This window comes from Cetorhinus maximus, chromosome 11, assembly GCF_964194155.1.
Source record: "Cetorhinus maximus chromosome 11, sCetMax3.hap1.1, whole genome shotgun sequence".
In the NCBI taxonomy this organism is placed as follows: domain Eukaryota; kingdom Metazoa; phylum Chordata; class Chondrichthyes; order Lamniformes; family Cetorhinidae; genus Cetorhinus; species Cetorhinus maximus.
The window spans coordinates 5551575-5571881 of record NC_135889.1 but is presented as its reverse complement, the minus strand read 5'-3'; the positions used below and the strand labels follow the sequence as shown (position 1 = coordinate 5571881).

General features: G+C 40.0%; 1 protein-coding gene across 1 annotated transcript in view; it reads right to left on the bottom strand.

Annotated features, from left to right (window-relative positions):
• Positions 1–20307, bottom strand: part of hdac4 (histone deacetylase 4) — a 458769-nt gene that overhangs the window by 24374 nt on the left and 414088 nt on the right. The window contains exons 18-22 of the mRNA XM_078551420.1: positions 13887–13994; positions 10882–10937; positions 10398–10485; positions 8692–8811; positions 8034–8131 (exon numbers count right to left, since the gene is read on the bottom strand). Of these exons, the coding sequence (XP_078407546.1) occupies positions 8034–8131; positions 8692–8811; positions 10398–10485; positions 10882–10937; positions 13887–13994 (470 nt within the window). The remainder of the gene's footprint in view (positions 1–8033; positions 8132–8691; positions 8812–10397; positions 10486–10881; positions 10938–13886; positions 13995–20307) is intronic.

Below are 20307 nucleotides of genomic sequence, written 5' to 3'. Positions count from 1 at the left end.
TTTCTTCTGTAGAAGGAATGATGTGCTGTCTTAAACAATCTTTTCTTGTTGTGAAGAACTTCAGTAAGTCAATGCACACCAGCACCAAAAAACTATACTTTAGCACCTACAGTATCATGCAGCAGGCAATGTATATATTGACAACTACCTTTTGATGCATATAATGCTGCGTCCCTTAAAATTAGCCGAAACAGTCATTTACACATCAGAGAGATATCCACCTGTTTGTTTGGGTTATGCAAAATACAATATGTACTGGAGGTAAAATTTTAATGTTGATTCAGTGCTAAGATCAGCACTAGCATCCTGGAAATGGAAAACTGCTTTGCTAGATGCACAAGGAATAAAAACACAAAGGAAAACCCATCAAGTTGTAAATTCTGTTTTTGACCTACAGGCATTTATATAACATTGTTTCCTTCTCTTGGGGTTATACATTTTCTTGCTTTTTAATAAAGACAAATTTTACTTGCTGGTAAATTTAAGGATTGTATTTGCAACATCCAGATTCCTGTCTGTAAAGCTGGATAGTTACCAGCTCTGACATTTGTCATTTTATGGCTTTGTAGCCAGCTAAGGGGAAATGTGTAGAAGTAACCTGTGGCAACACTTCCTTAAATTTCCCTTGACATGGAGAAGGGTCTAGCCCTCACTTAGCTCCTTCTGCAACAGCTCTGATCAAAATTAGGAAATCTCAAAGTGGGAAAGATACAAATGTAAAGCCTTCACCTGTGGCACAGCACATTGGTACACCTGCCTTCTTTTTAAAAAAAATTATACTTCTGATTAGATATATATTTTAAAACTAATTGCTTTCCAATAGAACTGGACTGAATGTTTCGGAGTCTGTTAATGGCAACATGTTCACATCAGCAAGACAGCAATGCTCTGGAAACTTAATGACTTATGTCATTTATATTTTAGAATGTTACTAATTTGTGATGCAATTCCAGCATTTATTTATTTTAAATACAGACGAAGTACTGGAAATACTCAGCAGGTCTGGCAGCATCTGTGGAGAGGGAAACATAGTTAACATTTCAGGTTGCTGACCGTTCATCCATTTTAAGTCTGAGTTCTCAATAGCTGTTTAACATTCCTGGCATATCAGTAAATAGCATTTAGTCCTTGGTCCATGGTGCCATATTCAGGAGTACAAATTTAATAAAATCAAACTGCTGGTGCTTTTCAACTTATTTTTCTTACATTTTCATGACCATAATATTTATAAACTGAATGTTTTTCACTTTGCACCATTAAGGGTTAAAACACGTATCTTTGAGCACCATCGAGCGTAAAGTACTTCTGATTCCCCGCAAACTTCAAAGACCTTGCATTTGGCATTTCCAAGACTGGTTTGAATTAAGTTCAATTCTACACTCTACTTCCAAGTTCATGGTGAAACTGAGTGCCTTCTGGATTTCATTATGTCCAATTATCTTATCTTTTTTCATCTTAGGCTTGATCCCCAGCAAATGCAACGTGGCATTCTATGGGTCTAAATAACAAGGTGCTGCCTTGAAGGCATCTATTGTCTCTAGGGACCTGCAAACTGCTGAATATATGACCTGTTGCAATTTTTTCCTAAGCCTGTGCGTGCTATAAATTCTATACTTCAAAGCATTATTTTGCTAGAAATTGGTGAAACTTGCAGAAAAAAGTTATTTAAAATATGTTAACTTCAAATCTCCAAAATACATGGCATCACCCTAGAAACTTGGCAACAGATTAAAAACTCCCTCAGAATTGCTTTTAACCTACACAATTTGTAAATGAGGCTACAAAAATCTTGTGTTTTTGCATGAACAATTGCATTGGCATGTTCTGAAGCCTTATCTGAAGATTGGGCTGTAGGTTTTCAAAGCAGATGTTTGCAAATATTCATGGGCTGAGAAGTACTCTTTTGAAAATATCTGGTTAGTAAGACAATAGAAAACTTTGTGTTGACCGATCTCAAAGTAAGGCAAACAATTTCCATCAGTAATTTATACACTTGGATGATTCACATGCATAAAAAAGCTATTTATAGTGAAGATGGATATGCAATTGTATTAGAGATAAAACAAAGCCTGAAGCTGCTGATCAGAGTTGATGCAACAACAAGATTTACTGCAAATGACCTCAGCAGCCCAAGTAACGGAGTGGAAATCAGTGAGGGTTGATGCTTTCAAATTATTGGAACCGTGCACGTTTGGATATTGAGTGAAGAGAGAGTTAAGCTTGGCAGTCGTGCTTCCTGCCCCATATTAAAAAGGGCATGACACCCTTAAAGGCTGCTACACACAAATAATGGCTTCTACTGTAAGTTATTGGAGAACACTGTGCCTATGGAACTGTTCCCCAACATTTTCAGGGATAGGGAGAAATAAAAGCAAAGTGGGAAGAGTTGAAAATATATTTTTTAAACATAAACTTAAAAAAGAAAGGTGAGAAGGCGTCATTGGCCAGAATGCCAAACCTTCCTGTTTTTGCTCAATTGTAGCCACCTTTTAAATAAACATTTGGGATTTTGATGAAAATCCCAACACTCCCCAAGTATATGTTTAATGACATTTTTCAAAACACTAGATAGATGTCACTCATACTGTTCAAAAACACAGCTCTTCATTTTCAACAGGTACATGAATACCAACAGACAAGAAAGGTACGATATCCCATTCCAGTAAAACTTTTTTTGCCTTGCAGCGAGGCTTCACTATCCCGACCATACGCAGTTCATATACTATGAAAACATTATAAAACCATTAGATGTAGGAGCAGAAGTAGGCCATTCGGCCCATCAAGTCTGCTCTGCCATTTAATGAGTTCATGGGTGATCTGATAATCCTCAACTGCACTTTCCTGCCTTTTCCCCATAACCCTTGATTCCCTTACTGATTAAAAATCTGTCTCAGCCTTGAATATACTTAACAACCCAGCTTCTACAGCCCTCTGTGGTAAAGGATTCCACAGATTCACTACCGTCTGGGAGAAGAAATTCCTCCTCATCTCTGTCTTAAATGGGTGACCTCTTACTCAGATTATGCCCTCTGGTTCTAGACTCTCCCACAAGGGGAAACAACCTCTCAGCATCTACCCTGTCAAGCCCCCTAAGAATCTTATATGTTTTAATAAGGTTGCTTCTCATTCTTCTAAACTCCAATGAGTACAGGCCCATCCTATTCAATCTCTCATAAGAAAATCCCTCCATACCCAGGATTGACCTAGTGAACCTTCTCTGGACTGCCTCCAATGGCAGTATATCTTTCCTTAGACAAGGGGACAAAATTGTTCACAGTATTCTCAGTGTATAATTTTAGCAAGACTTCCCTATTTTTATACTCCATTCCTTTTGAAATAAAGGCCAACATTCCATTTGCCTTTCCCATTACCTGCTGAACTTGTATGTTAGCTTTTTGTGATTCATGCTCGAGGACCCCCAAATCCCTCCGTGCTGCAGCTTTCTGCAGTCTTTCTCCATTTAAATAATATTCAGCTCCTCTATTATTTCTGCCAAAGTGCATAACTTCACATTTTCCCACATTATAATCCATTTGCCAAGTTTTTGCCCATTCACTTAACCTGTCTATATCCCTCTGTAGGCTCTTTGAGTCACCCTCACCACTTGCCTTCCCACCTATTTTTGTGTCATCCGCAAACTTGGCGATAGTACATTCACTTCCTTCATCCAAGTCATTAATATATATTGTAAATAATTATGGCCCCAGCACTGATCCCTGCGGCACTCCATTAGTTACAGGTTGCCATCCTGAAAGTGTCCCCCTTATCCCAACTCTGTCTTCTGTTAGTTAACCAATCCTCTATCCATGCTAATATACTACCCAAACACCATGGGCTCTTAACTTACTAAGTAGCCTTATGTATAGTACCTTATCGAACACCTTTTGGAAATCCAAATATATTACATCTACTGGTTCCCCTTTATCTATCCTACTTGTTACCTCCTCAAAGAATTCTAATAAATTTGTCAGGCATGATTTCCCCTTCATGAAGCCATGCTGACTCTGATTATATTATGCATTTCTAAATGCTCTCCTATTACATCCTTCCTCCCCATCTTTTTGAATGGAGGGAGACAAAAAACAGGTAGCTACAGGCCAGTTAGCTTAACATCCAGAAAAATATTAGACTCTATTATAAAGAATGTAATAGCAGAGTAATAAGGTAAGGCAGATTTCAAGACTTGCAGATACTGAGTTGTAACATTCAAATTTTCAGATGACACAAATGTAACTATAATCATTTATAATTTCACATCCTTTATCGCTTTCTAGCTAGTCTCATACCCTTAATACAAAAGTAGCTTGGTTTCTTTATTTTCACTTGATAGTTGATAGTTAGAAACTTGTAGCTATTCTACTCTTTTCTGGCTGAAGGAGAATTACACACTAAACAAAAAGCATTCTATTGCGTGTGTACATTTGTTTTGATTACAGCTCTGTGAAGCAACTTGGGGACACTTTTATCCACAGTTAAGGTGCTGAATAAATACAAGTTAATAAGAATTTTTTAAAATGGAAGAAGGAATAGGCCATTCAGTTCTTCAAGCCTGGTTCTTCATTCAATAAAATCATCCATACTATCTCCGTATTCCTTGATTCTTTTAGTACCAAAGATCTATTGACCTCTATCTTGAATATACCCAACAACACATCATCCACAGCTTTCTGGGGTAGAGAATTCAGAAGATTCACAACCCTCTGGGTGAGGAAATTTCTCTTCATCTCAGTCCTACAAGCCCAAACCCTTATCCTGAGACTTAGCCCCCTTCTTCTACTGTCTGCTGTTCTACTGCAGGTGCAGTATAATGTGGGTAAATGTGAGGCTATCCACTTTGGTAGCAAAAACAGGAAGGCAGATTATTATCTGAATGGCTACAAAATGAGAGAGGGGAATGTGTAACGAGACCTGGGTGTCCTCATACACCAGTCGCTGAAGGTAAGCATGCAGGTGCAGCAGGCAGTAAAGGCGGCAAATGGTACGTTGGCCTTCATAGTGAGAGGATTCAAGTACATGAGCAGGGATGCCTTGCTGCAATTATACAGGGCCTTGGTGAGACCACACTTGGAATATTGTGTGCAGTTTTGGGCTCCTTATCTGAGGAAGGGTGTTTTTGCTATAGAGGGAGTGCAGCGAAGGTTTACCAGACTGATTCCTGGGATGGCGGGACTGACATATGAGGAGAGATTGAGTCGGTTAGGATTATATTCGCTGGAGTTCAGAAGAGTGAGGGGGGATCTCATTGAAACCTATAAAATTCTAACAGGACTAGACAGGGTAGATGCAGGAAGGATGTTCCCGATAGTGGGGGAGTCCAGAACCAGGGATCAGAGTCTGAGGATATGGGATAGACCATTTAGGTCTGAGACGAGGAGAAATTTCTTCACCCAGAGAGTGGTGAGCCTGTGAAATTCGCTACCACAGAAAGTAGTTGAGGCCATAACATTGTATATTTTCCAGAAGGAGTTAGATATAGCTCTTGGGGTGAAAGAGATCAAAGGATATGGGGAGAAAGCAGGAGCAGGCAATTGATTTGGATGATCAGCCATGATCATAATGAAAGGCGGAGCAGGCTCGAAGGGCCGAATGGCCTACTCCTGCTTCTATTTTCTATGTCTCCAGTCAGGGAAAACAACCTCTAAACATGTTGCTGTTTTTTCTCTCCCTCCTTTCTTGAATAGTGGGATTATGTTTGCTATCTACCAATCCGCAGGGATTATTCTAAAATCAGAGAATTCTGGAAGGTCAAAACCAATGCAGCCACTATTTCTGTAGCTACCATTTTTTTAAAACCCTAGGATGTAGGCTATCAGGTCCAGGGGATTTATTGACTTTGTGTTATTAATTTTTCTAGCAACATTTTTTTAATAATATTAATTTCCTTCCAAGTTCCTGATTCTTACTAGGTCCTTGGTTTCCGCCAATTTCTGGAATATTTTGTGCCTTCTGCCGTGGAGATAGGTACAAAGTAACTGTTTACCTTACAAAGTATCATGTCTGTCATTTCCTAATTCCACATTATAATTTCTACTGTCTCTGTCTATAAGAGACCCATGTTTATTTTCACTAATCCCTACATTTTTAGATTCCGAGAGAAGCTTCTCCAATCTGTTCTTTACAATTCTTGCTAGTTTATTCTCAGATTATATATTCTTTCTCTATCAATTTCTTGGTCATCCTTTACTTAATTCTAAAATCCTCCCAATCCTTGAGTTTACCACTCTCTATGGCAACATCACAAGCCTCTTCCTTGGCCTGACCCTTTGCCGGTGTACCAGCCTTTGCTCCCTTTAATGAACAGTTCAGAAGTCTGCACCTGCTCTAAAACCTACACAATCTTCTTCAGTCAATGAAGTACAAAGGCGTAATCAGCAGATATCAAGGATAGCCAGAAAGTAAAAGCTCATGTGTCCAAGGGAAAGTGGCAAGTTGGATCGAAAATTTGCACAGTGGCAGGAAGCAAGGGCCAAATGGATGCTTTTGTGAGTTGAAGGCTGTTTTAATGGGGTTGTACAGGGTTCAATAATAGGTTCCATGTTTTTTGTGATATATATCAATGATTTAGACTTAAGTGTTTAATTAAGAAATTTGCAAATGATACAAAAATTGGCCATGTGGTTGATTGTGTGGAAGAAAGCTGTAAATTGCAGAAACCTAGCAATTGACAGTCAAGTGGGAAGAAAAGTGGCAAATGAATTTAATCCAGAGAAATGTAAGGTAATGTACTGTAATGGCAGGATTGTGAGAATTGTAGGGGAATAGGGAGGCCTTGGAGTACATGCCACAGATCTCTCAAAGTAGCAGAATAGGTAAATAAGGTGGTCAAGGAGCCATGCAGATGTTCTTAGGCACAGAGCATAAAAGCAGGGAGGTATGCTAGAACTATATAAAACACCAACTAGGCCACAGCGAGAGTACCAGGTACAGTTCTGGTCACCGCATTACAGGAAGAATGTGATTGCACTCGAGAAGGTACAAGGGGAGATTTTTTTTCTTTCTTCTTTCGTAGGATGTGGGCATCGCTAGCAAAGTCAGCATTTGTTGCCCATCCTCTATTGCCCTTGAACTATACATTTCAGACGACAGTTTAGAGTCAATCACATCGCTGTGGGTCTGGAGTCACATGTAGGCCAGACCTGGTAAGGACAGCAGATTTCCTTCCCTAAAGGGCATTAGTGAACCAGATGTGTTTTTACGACAATCAATGATAGTTTCATGACCGTCATTACTGAGACTAGCTTTATATTCCGGATGTATTAATTGAACTTAAGTTTCATCAGCTGCCATGATGGGATTTGAACCCATGTTCCCTGGGCATTAGCCTGGGTCTCTGGTTTACTACTCCAGTGACATTGCTACAGTCCCATCATGATGTCAGGACTAGAGAGAAGTTGAGGTGAGTTTTTTTCACCCAGAGGGTAGTGGGGGTCTAGAACTCACTGTCTGAAGGGATGGTGGATGCAGAAACTCACATTGTAATTAAAAAGTATTTGGATATACACTTGAAGTGGTGTAATCTACAAGGCAAAGGACCAAGAATTGGATAGTGGGATTAGGCAGGATGGCTCTTTTCGGCTGGCACAGTCATGATGGGCTGAGTGGCCTCCTTCTATACTATAAGTTTCTACAATTCTATTATATCTCTACAACCCTATCAAGGTTTGTCCTTGGATGATTGACTAACAGCTGCTTTTGACCCAGTCAAGCATGGCAAAGCTTTGCCCTAATCTAAACTGGATGGGAATGTTAGGGATGGAAATTTGAATAAGAGTCTATTAACTGAGAGTCAACAATCTAGCATTATTGCATCTAGTCACCCCCAGAAGTTATATTTTTAAATTAATTCACACTTCCTATAGTATTGAACTGTTGACCCCTTAATTATTACATTTTGAATGCTGTTTAACTTCTGCATAAAATGTAAGAAAACAGAACTACTTAAACTTACCTTTAAAATGACTCATTAAATCAAACACATTTAACAATGCTGGTCATAATTTTTACTGACATCACTGAATATTTTGAAGTCTCACCTAAATGCAGTCAAATATTCAGCATCTCCCATTGGAGGATCCAGACCGCCAGTCCAGGCCATGTTGAGGTTAAATCCTACCCCTGCGCCGGTCCCAACCTAAAGCCCAAAAATCAGAAACACTTTCAACAAGAAAACAAAGCCTTCCTAATTTAAATTCAATTTTTATATTTTAAATTGCATTACAACTCCAAACAACATTGGAATTGACATTATTTACAAAACTGTGTACTTTATACCTGATATTCCTGGCTATTTATGACTATTGTATGCATTTTCTTTGTACAATTTTGCGCTATACAATAACTCAGTATAAAGAGCACACACACTTGCTTTATAAAGGAATAATAGTCTTGTGCGATTTAAACAATCTCGATCACTACATCTTAAAAATAGATCACTCACTAAAAAAAAACTAGAGCTAGGTTTCATACTTTAGTAGGATAGTGATCATGATAGCACGTTAGCAATTTAAAAAGAAATGCTGTCATGTCTTCTCTATTATTTAATTATCAAGCAATTCAATTACCTGACAAATTAATTACAATGAAAAGGAATATAAGCCAAATTAAATTATTTTTTACGTTTATGATTCACACCTTAAAAGACATGAGACTTCCTTTTTGATCTAAACATTAGCTGCAATCTGCATTACTTGCCTCATCTGGGGCTCCACTGCCAGGGAAGAAGTTGCCATCATCATAACGATGCAATGAAATGTACAACACGTTGGGATCACTGTAGAAAGCCTGCTGGGTGCCGTTACCATGATGCACGTCCTGTTGCACAATATTAGACAGCAGATTGAATGACCATGGTTGAGAAATAAAATTTTAGGCTTGTCTTTAAATCTGGATCAGAACTTAATTTGTGACTAAAAAACTGTAGACTCTTAACACCATTTCTTCCTGACTGATGGTATACCCAAGAGTTGTATTATACAAGCAATACAAAACATTTATTTACTTTAAATGTGCACCTTACTTCCTAATTATTTCGCCACTCGATTACACTGATGGTGGAATGTGGGCTGATGACCACGCCCTAGGTCTCTGTCAAACTCTTTCTGAACTATCTAGGGTGGCCTTCACACCAAATATCCTTATTTCTTACTGAAATCTATACTCTGGCAGCCTGAGTTAAACCAGGATTCATCCAGTGATGAAGTGTGGACATAACACAAGTGTTCTATGGCTCTAGAACAAGGCACTGTATTGACACAACACAGTACAAGTATTGAATTTTACAATATAGAAGAAGCAACATTCTCAAGGTTTAAGGTAAAGACAAACAATTGCCTTACTGGCTTTGATGTGGATGACACTATAATGTTACTTTCATGATTTGTGTATCAAACAGTAATTGTTGGCGGTCTGTTCAGCCATTGTTTATTACAACAGCCCAAACAGTTCAAATCATTCCAAGCTTAGCACCAATCGTACATTCCACCAGTAACCTCATCTCATCGCATACGAATTTAATTTTAAACTGTCATAAACTCACTTAAATAGTAATTAGAAAATGGTAAGACCATGTTGGTAATTCTCAGCTGGCAGTGATCTGATGGAATGAATCGCCCACTTGTTGAAATCAATGTGATGAAAATTGGGTGGGCGATACAATGGGCAGGCAATATATTCTGTCTGAATAACACCCCAGGGATAAGGTGAAAGTGAACGCTTGAGTGTCTTACAATTAATCCTGATTTAAAAAAAATAAAAACAAAATACTGAATCAAATAAGGCATTTACACAGAAATACCCATTTTCTAATTGTGCTTCTTCCTACTTCTCCTCCATCCCTCGCTGCCTCCCCAACTACAGCTCTAACACCGTCAGCCAGAACAGCTGGTCTAGGCCACATATATCCACACTTTCCCCCTGCCTGCTCTCCCCATTCTGTGACTGGCCAACAGAAGGAATGGGGGGAAAGCAGGCACCAACACTCAAACACATTCACTCTCTTTTATCCCTTTCTGCCACCCACTCTCACCCCAGGAATCGCAGTCCTTTGCTGCTCCACAGTGTTCTATCGGGGGAAAGCAAGCTCCAGTTACAATCTACATCACAGCTTGCTCACAGTTCACTAGGCTATAAAACATAAAACGATTCATAACTCAACCAAAAATTAACACTAGTTACAAGCTGAAACAGTGATAAAAATATTAAGAAAGCTGCTCAAAAAGTCACTCAGTCCAAATTCAACCGAAACGATCAGATGCGATCAACGTATTTCAACACCAACTGGATGTGACCCTAAATAAGAGCATGCAGCTGCAACAGATTTCAACAAAAATAGGGTTGGAAAGCAGAAAAAGAAAAATCTCTTCCCTAATTTGTGCTTTGCTTTGGTCTGGTTCACTCACCCAGTCCACTATGAGGATTTTGCTGACATTCAGCCTCTGCTGTAGGAGCTTAGTAGCAATGGCCACGGAATTGAAGTAGCAGAATCCCCTGGAGGTAAGAGAAGTGGGGAAGAGGAGAAAGAAAGGGGAAATGGTTAATAACAATGTTCCTGATTCTAATCGTCTGCATTCCTTCCCTCATTTATCATCAGAGGGAAAAGCACAGTAGGGACAAATTTTCACTAGCTTTTGTTCTGAGCTTCATATGTTGCCAATTACACACAAAGTACCCCAGAAAGGCAGATGAATTTTGTTTACTAGTTCATGGATTTGGGCTTCGCTGGCACAGCCCACATACATTGTCCATCCCTAATTGTCCTCGAGTAGGTGGTGACGAGCCGCCTTCTTGAACCACTGCGATCCGTATGCTGTAAGTATTTGCACAGTGCTGCTTTGCAACTAGTAGAATTTGTTTTTCGATGGTGAAGAATGAAATTTTACTTACATTGGTGTGCTCTCCTCTGCATGGTGTCCAGGAGGCCTCACGACTGCAAACCCATTCTGCAAAACACCACCATTTCTATTATTCAGTACAAGGAGCAGTTTGCACTGATAAACAGGTACTTTCAATCAAATTACACATCTAACAACAAAGCAAATTCGATGGTTCATAATGAGCTCTGTTGGTTTTTCAATAGGTTAAGGCAATGAGTAGCTCAGCACAGACGAGAAATTTGCAGGTTTGATCTCAGTTGAGTTAGCTGGCTTTAAGTGGAGGAGCTGTAGGGCTGGTACATTTGGCCTCAGCAAATAGAAGCCATTTGGGCAACGTACTGGAGTGTAAGTGGTACACATGTTACTCCAGCAAGAAGCCAGTCTCTTCGGGAAAGGAGAGCAGAAACTGGCAAGATAAAAGCCAAAATTATTCATCAAACACTTTCCTCACTCTCAAAGATAATTACTCTCATTATACAAGCTACGTAAAAGCACTAAGGAATTTCATAAGATGTTTCAGTTTAATTATGAGAAAAGATAGTTAAGTGTGAGCCTTTGTGCCTCAGCAAAGAAAATAGGACCACTTAATTTACCAATTTAGGTTTTAGCTTCCAATTAAAGATGAGGGTTCAGAGAAAAATAGTAAAAGTTGTAGAGGATGAATTTACTGCAAATTAACCAAAGTTACAGAAGATATTCCCAAATCCCTCACTACAGTAGCAATTCAGATGCCTGGGCTAGTAATGAAGAGAGTGCGGATTCAAATCATGGTAGTTTGAGAATTTGAATATGTTTAATAGCGGTGACAAGGTTCACCTATGACCTTTATGGAAGGAAACCTGTTGTTCTTGCCTTAACTTGCCTATATGTAACTCCAATCCTACATCAATGAGGGTGAATTTTTTTTCTGCACCCCTCTGAAGTGGCCTAGCAAGCCACTCAGTTGTCAGGGCAACTTGGAATGGGCTTTAATGCCAAGAAAAAAAGGTGTAAAATTCACTTTCACCCATTTTAGACTACTGGCCAAGATCAATTTGACCCCAGTGTGTCAACAAACTAATTCACCGAGTCCTAATGATGCTCCATATAAAAGTTTAACTATAATTTTAAAATGTATTTAGGAAAATAAAGCAAAACTTAATCTTACAATCCACAGCAGATTTGCCCACAGAATAATGCCGTGGTATTTTTAAATTGTCTGCAATATAGGATGTAGATTTCTTATTTGTAAACCAGTCAAACATATCTTTCTGTTGGTCCTTTCATTTTGCAGTGTATCCTTATTTTGCCAGAGTAAGGCACTGAGTCATGTTATGCAAAATCATTTGCTACTGTGCCAGCTGCAAGACAAGCGAATTCATCTTTTTACACATTACCGCCATTTAGAAATGCTACATAATACTTCTGGTTTGATATGAAGTTCAGAGAGAAAAAATTATTCCCTCTGGTGTGTTGCTCAATAATCAGAAGTCATGGATTTAAAATCAATCGGCAAAATCTAGAGGGTAGCTGAGGAGACTTTTTCACTCATAGTTGTTGGGATTTACCTGAAAAAGGGGGTGGACGCTGATTCCAGAAATAATTTTAAAAGAGTTAGTAACTCTCTAGTAACTGGGTTAGTAACTGAGAACTAGGACCTATAGGATTAGAGAAAATGCGGAGGTGTGGGACCGAGCACCACTGCTCTTTCAAAGAGCTGGCAGAAACAGAACAGGCCTAATGGGTTCCTTCTGTGCTGTAAGTTTCTTTGATTTTACATCTAAAAATAATTCTACATTAAAACAGCGACTATACTTCAAAAGTACTTACTAGCTGTGAAATACTTTGGATGCCCTTTCTCATGAAAGGTGCTGCATAAATTCAGTTAATTTATTCATTCACTTTGCAAGTTCATAACGCAGGTGGATCTGTGACAATTTAAAAAAAAAATTCATTCAGGGGATGTGGGCTTCACTGGCTGGGCCAGCATTTATTGCCCATCCCTATTTGCCCTTGAGAAGGTGGTGGTGAGCTGCCTTCATGGACCGCTGCAGTCCATGTGGTATAGGTACACCCACAGTGCTGTTAGGGAGGGAGTTCCAGGATTTTGGCCCAACGACAGTGAAGGAACGCCGATATATTTCCAAGTCAGGATGGTGAGTGACTTGGAGGGGAACTTCCAGGTGGTGGTGTTCCCATCTCTCTGCTGTCCTTGTCCTTCTAGGTGGTAGTGGTCGCGGGTTTGGAAGGCGCTGTCTAAGGAGCTTTGGTGAATTCCTAATCTTAATTTTATTCCTGTTCTGGCTAAAATGAATTATACAGACCAATAATCATAGGCCTGGAAGAATCTGTTCCATATTGCAAGTTGTGCATACTGTTAATTGACAGAAATGAATGAATCAGCTTACATGAAAGTGCCTTTCCTGACAACAGAACATCGTAAAGCGCTTCACAGCCAATTAAGCACTTTTTGAAGTGTAGTCACCGCTGTAATGCAGAAAATACGCCAGCCAATTTGCACACAGCAACATCCCACAAACAATAATGTGATAATGACTTGAATCTGCTTTTAGACATTAGGTGAGGGATAAACATTGGCAGGACAATGTGGAGAACTCCACTGCTCTACTTTGAATGGTGCCAAGAGATCTTTTACACCCTTGAGGGGGCAGATGGGGCCTCAATTTAATGTCTCATTCGAAAGACGGCATCTAACAGTACAGCACTCCCCAGTACTGCACTGGAGTGTCAGCATGGATCATGTTCACAAGTCTCTGGAGTGGGGTTTGAACTCACAAAGCTCTGTCTCAGAGAGCTACCACCGAGACAAGCCAACACAAACATCCCAACTTAGCAATAACATAAAAGGATGTAAAAGTAAGTTAGACTGGGTGATGGAAAACATTAGCACACTAAGAATTTGTAAATGCTTATATTCAATGTTCTGGATCTAATGGCAGAATTTTCTACATCCAGGTAGATTTCCCTTTTCATAACTTCCCATTTAATAGTTATTGATTAAATTAAAAGACTCACCTTTAGTTCCTTAGTCGCCACTTTGAAAACAAGTTCAATCACACAGCCCACTGCTAAACGTGCAGCACTAGATGAGTGGATCTCATTCCAAATGGTATCACTGTCAACCTAACCGTCAAAACAAAGAACTCCTTAATTAACAAGGGGGGATTACATGAAATGCCAGTCACTTTTTACATGAGTTATCTTGGATAATGCTGCCTTTTTAAATACAGAGAATAAATAATAGGAGCTATATTGCGCATGGTGTTCAAGTGTCTTGCATGAGGTTATTGCATTATACTACAAGAACTCTCCCGAGAGGACCTATATAAAGTGAAACAGGAATCCAATAAATGAAAACTCAAAATTTGGTTCGGTAAATATGCAATTCCAGTGTTTAATCCAAAAAAGGTTAATCTTGTGCTTGCAACACCTAGGCATGACACATTCTTATTTAATTGTAGAACACGATAATGGCAGTTTGACTAGATACTAAACTATTTTTTTTCTCACAGTTTCTCAAAACTAACAGCGTTTATGAAGTCATTTAATAATTCTGTAATAGGAATCTGGAGGATCTGGAATTTAATCTGGAGACTAAATATAACTTCAATCAATACTAAAGGCAGCATTGAGATCCAGGCACAAAATATCTTTGAGACACACACATATACATGGTACATCAAATGCAGCATTCATTATGCCAGGAAGCAGTGGTTGAGTGACTATCACTGCTTTATGCACTCATACAAATCTGTCCCGCACCTGTCAAACTTCTTATTTATAGCACATACTCAAATACCATTCATGCTAATTTGAATCAAAATGCACAGCTTAAATGGTATAAATTAATTCACTGCATGTCGTAGACTTGATGGGCTGAACAGCCTTCTTCTGTGCTGCAATTACTCTACATAACACTGTAATTTTATTTTTAAACTCCTGGAGCTGAATTTTCCCCCCGTTTGGGGGGTTGGGGGGGGGGGGGAAGTTGAATGGGTGGGCACACACAGGCACACTTCTGATCGGCACCCCTCAGGGAATTTCTTAAATAGAAAGTGCACTCTTTCGCACATGCACATCAACTTTAAGGTTGGACGGGCAGGTCTTCTAATTACTTAATTGCCTCTGTCAATGGCCTCAATTGGCCATTGACAGGTTGGTGGGCATGCAGCGGAATTCTCTGCGCCCCTGCCTTCCTGAAAATTTAAATGGGGCGCGGTGATGTTGGGAGTTCCCCCCGACATCACCACGTGTCATTTTATGCGTTGGCAAGCGTGCCCCGCCCATGCTTGCCGACGCGTAAAATCCTGCCCCTGATTTTTCAAGAATCATAATGACCCTACCCAACTTAGGCTTCACTCTGTACCCAAGTGCATTGTTACTGGTCTGATACATGGTCCTGTTCGGGTCTGAACAAAATAAAATCTCTTGCCTATAACTGAAGTTTGCTGCCATCCATCTCTGGGTTCATGTGTGCTCTCATTGTGTATTAAGCATTATGTATCCTAATCGATGAAGTGACCAGAATGGGAGTGGGGGATGAGCAAAAGGGAAAGGAAAACTGTTGGCAAATTTATCTCTACATGGCGCCAGCAACTTCCTGAAATACGGTAATGAAACTTTACTCCTTGGTGTGGTAGGGCTCTGATTTAAGCAGGCACCAACCTCAAGTAGATAATTTAGCTTATTTTCAGAATCAAATTGATTTTGCTCCATATCGAGTTTTAATTAAACTGTCTGACAAAATAAAAAGGGCATATTATTAACCAAAATTTCATTTTAAATTTTAATTAAATTTTTGATTTTAATTTCCCAGTTTAAAAAAGAAGCATTTACTTAGTACCTTTAACATAGTTTTGATAATGCTCCTTGAGATATTTTACTAACTGACACCAAGGGTGGAATTTTCTGCTCGTCGGGTGGGTGTGTGCAACACCCAAACGTGCGTAAAATGACCTGCGATGACGTGGGGCGAGCGATATTTCGGTCGGCGGGTGCACACGGGAGTCGGCAGAGCACCCGCCGACGATTAACAATTAAAGATCTAATTGAATTACATTTTTCGCTGCCCATCCAACCTTACGGTTGGGCGGGCGAATAGGCCAAGTGGCCTTTGGATTTTTTTGCAAAACCTCATCCACGGGTGGAATGAGGTTTCGATCCATCATTTAAAAATAAAAAATTTTCAAACTAATTTTGAACATGTCCCTGCTCATGTGACCAAGTCATGTTTGGTCACCCCAACATCTTGTAGGCAGGATCACACAATGATCGCAAGACCCAAAGAATAGGCCCATGTGGATGGCAAGCTGTGATTCCTCGTGTTCATGATCAAGTAGTTTTGCAACACGCAGCATGAAGGCATGTGTGACAAGCTTAATTGCTTGGGAAAAGTAGTAGATGGACATTTAAAAAAATTCTTTCATGGGATGTAGGCGTCGCTGGCAAGGCCAGCTTTTGTTGCCTACCCCTAATTGCCCTTGCACTGAGCGACTCGCTCGGCCATTTCAGAGGGCAGTTAAGAGTCAACCACATTGCTGTGGGTCTGGAGTCACATGTTGGCCAGACGAGGTAAAGAGAGGCTGAGCGGTTTAAGAAAGGTGTTCTAGAACTTAGGGCCTTGGCAGTTGAAAGCGCAGCCACCAGTGGAGGAGTGATGGACAGAGTCACGTGAGGGGACAGGTTAACATTTTTAAATTTTTTTTTTATTTTTCAAAATCTTCATCTCTCTGAGGCAGCTCTGTGCCTGTGCTGAGCGCTGCAGCAGGCGTGTTTCACGCTGGACAGTCCTTAATTGGCCCGCCAGCATGAAATCGCGGTCAGGTCCCGATCTCAGGTGGCGGTTAGCTTCCCGACCACTCCCGCTTGCCCCCGCTGAGCTTGCCTGACGAGGGCAAAATCCTGGCCCAAGTTACAGAAGGAGATAAGCAACTAAAAGTTCGGAGAGGCAGGGTTTATGGAGCATCTTACAAGTGGATAAAGGGATAGAATCATAGAATGGTTACAGCGCAGGAGGAAGCCATTCAGCCCATCGTGCCTGTGCTGGCTCTCCAACTCATGTAGTCCCATTCCCATGCCTTTTCCCTGTAGCCCTGCGATTTTTTTCTCTCTTCAGATATTGATCCAATTCTCTTTTGAAAGCCATGATTGAATCTGCTTTCATCACACACTTATGCTGTGCATTCCAAATCCTAACCACTCGCTGCGTGTAAAAAAATTTTTCCTCAAGCTGCCATTGCTTCTTTTGCCAATCACCTTAAATTGGTTCCCTCTCATTCTTGATCCTTCTGCCAATGGGAACAGTTTCTCCCTATCTACTCTTTCCAGACCCCACATGATTTTGACCACCTCGATCACAGCTCCTCTCAACCTTCTCTTCTCATAGGAACAGGAGTAGGCCATTCAGCTCGTCGAATTAGATCATGGCTAATCTTCTACCTCAATGCCACTTTCCCACACTATCTCCATATTCCTTGATGTCATTAGTCTCCAGAAAGCTACCGATCTCTGTCTTCAACATGCTCAATGATTGAGCTTCCATAGCCCTCTGGGGTAGAGAATTCCAAAGGTTCACCACCGTCTGAATGAAGAAATTCCTCCTAATCTCAGTCTTAAATGACCTACCCCTTATCCTCAGATCATAATCTTCACCAAGTTTTCACCAAGGAAAATAACCCCAGCCTCTCCAATCTATCCATGCAACTGAAGTCCCTCATCTTTGGATGGTCCAGTTCAGCTTCTTGCTAATTGCAGCCTCCAGGATGTCGATGGTTGGGGACTTGGTGATGGTGGCACCATTAAAGGTCTTGAGGTGGTGGGTTGATTCTCTGTTGTCTTTCTGAATTTGTTTGGTCACCCCAACATCATGTAGGCAGGATCACACAATGCTCGCAAGACCCAAAGAATAGGTCCATGTGGATAGCAAGCTGTGATTCCTCGTGTTCATGATCAAGTAGTTTTGCAACACGCAGCATGAAGGCTTGTGTGACAAGCTTAATTGCTTGGGAAAAGTAGTAGATGAACTTGTAAAAAATTCTTTCATGGGATGTGGGCGTCGCTGGCAAGACCTGCGTTTGCTGCCCACCCCTAATGGCCCTTGAATTGAGTGGCTTGCTAGGCCATTTCAGAGGACAGTTAAGAGTCAACCACATTGCTGTGGGTATGGAGCCACATGTAGGTCAGACCAGGTAAACAGAGGTTGAGTGGTTTAGGAAGGGTATTCTAGACCTTAGGGCCTTGGCAGCTGAAAGTGCAGCTACCAATGGTGGAGTGATTAAAATGGGGCAAGAGGCCAGGATTAGAGGAATGCAGTGACCTTGGGAGGCTTGTAAAGCTGGAGGATGTTAGAGATAGGGAGGGGAAAGCCATAACATAACATATTGAACATAAAGAGGAGAATTTTAAAGTCAAAGCACTGCCAAACTGGGAGTCAAAGTAGTCAAGTGAGCACTCAGGTGATGGGTGAAGAGAATTTGGTGCTAGTTAGGATATGGCCAACAAGAGTTTTGGATTAGCTTAGAGGTGGAAAACGGAAGGCTGGTCAGGAAAGCCTGTGGATGGATACTGCTTATTTTAAACTTTTAATATAACTGGTGCAACAGCAGGTAAGCTAAGGCCACAGACAGAATAAATTTCAGAAGAATATGATTGGACCAGGAACATGAAAGATGTGAATATTGCAGTCAGTGAATATGAATCCATTCAATAAGTGTGGAATTATTTTGAACGTGCAGCTTTGTTTAATCATTTCTCAATTTTCACAATCCCCTTGACGAAAACTGGATAAATTAAAGAAAGAGAGAGTTGCAGAGAACATCCAGTTTTTGATGAGGGTTGAAGGCTGGTACAGATCTTATTCAGGCTACGGTCCACCTCAACAATTAAGCTGACTGAATTTTTTCTGCAGCTACAAAACTAGGATAGAGCATAGATAAGGAAAATGGGGAGAATAGTCAGAGGGGAAGAGAACACAGACAGAGAGGACCAACGAGAGAGAAAGAGAGAAGATCAGATAGACAGCAAGATCAGACTAATGGGCAGCAGAATCGCAGGTTGGTGTCAACAGAACTGGAAAAGTCCAACCATAAAATACATTGACACATAGGTTCTTACTGTGCAACTGTAAAATAATGGGAAAATGAGGGGAAAAACTCACATCTGATTGCTCCATTCCTTTCAAATATTCTCCCATAATATGCCTACATTTCAGCGAATGAAAATGCTGTTGCCTTGTGCCTTATATAAAAATACAAAAAGCTTTGAAAAAATGTCAAGAACTATTTCCCATGTAGATAACAAGGGTCTGGTGTTAAGTGAAACCACAATGTATCTGAATGCGAGTAAACTATTCAACATGAAAACACATGCTGGACCCACTTCCATTCACACGCACACTAAGACCAGTGCTGTTTGACTGTCTTTGTGCCTCTCTCAATTCTATTGTTTATTGAGCAGATTGAGAGAGTGGTGAACACTAGCTCTGGGAAGCTCACACTGTTGTGACAAGTTGGCATTCTACCACTGCTCTGTCGTTTGCAAACAACTCAATTCAGAAAGAAATGAAGCCGCCTTCATTACCTCCAAGTCACTTGTCTTACAAAACCGCCAGATGCATCAACTCTTTTTATGAAGACTATTTGTGGGAGCAAAATGAAATGACTTTTTTTTTTTAAAATGAAAGCTTTAAAAAGTACTAATTTTAATAACTGTTGGCAGCACTATAAGTACATTCAACCAAACAGATAAATTGCTGCCATGGGTCATTACATGGGAAATAGTTTTTGACATGTTTTCAAAGCTTTTTGTATTTTTTATATAAGGCACAAGCCAACAGCATTTTCACTTGCTGAAATGCAGGCATATTATGGGTGAATATTTGATAGGAATGGAGCAAAAGATGAGAGTTTTTTCTCTCATTTTCACATTATCTTACACATTTATTTTACACAACACCTGCATACATAACCCAGTTAAAACATTATAAAAATTAAAACATTTGGTCTTCAGAAATATCATTTGAACAATTCTAATCAAAACAGGAGAAGGGAGCATAAGTATTGCATACAGTTGTGCAAAGTTTTACTCAAAAACATTTAACATAAAGCAAGATTGTTGCATTTACAACCAGAATATTAAAGCAAGCCAGAGTTTCTAAGTGCTCACAGGGGAAAATAAACTGTTGCTTATTCTCACACTGAACAGAATAACTTGGAAAACAATTAAATGAATTTATCAATGAGAAAAATGAATCCATTCATTATTTTATTTTTATATTAAGACATTCTGTAACTCTTGCAATGGCATATAATGTCTGTTCATTATGCAGCTGAGCATTACATATCACAAAGTTAACAGGTATGATCTGCGATCTGCGCCGACTTATCTTAACCCAGTTGAGGCAATGGTATACATGCAGCAATTGGTTTCAGCAGCCCTT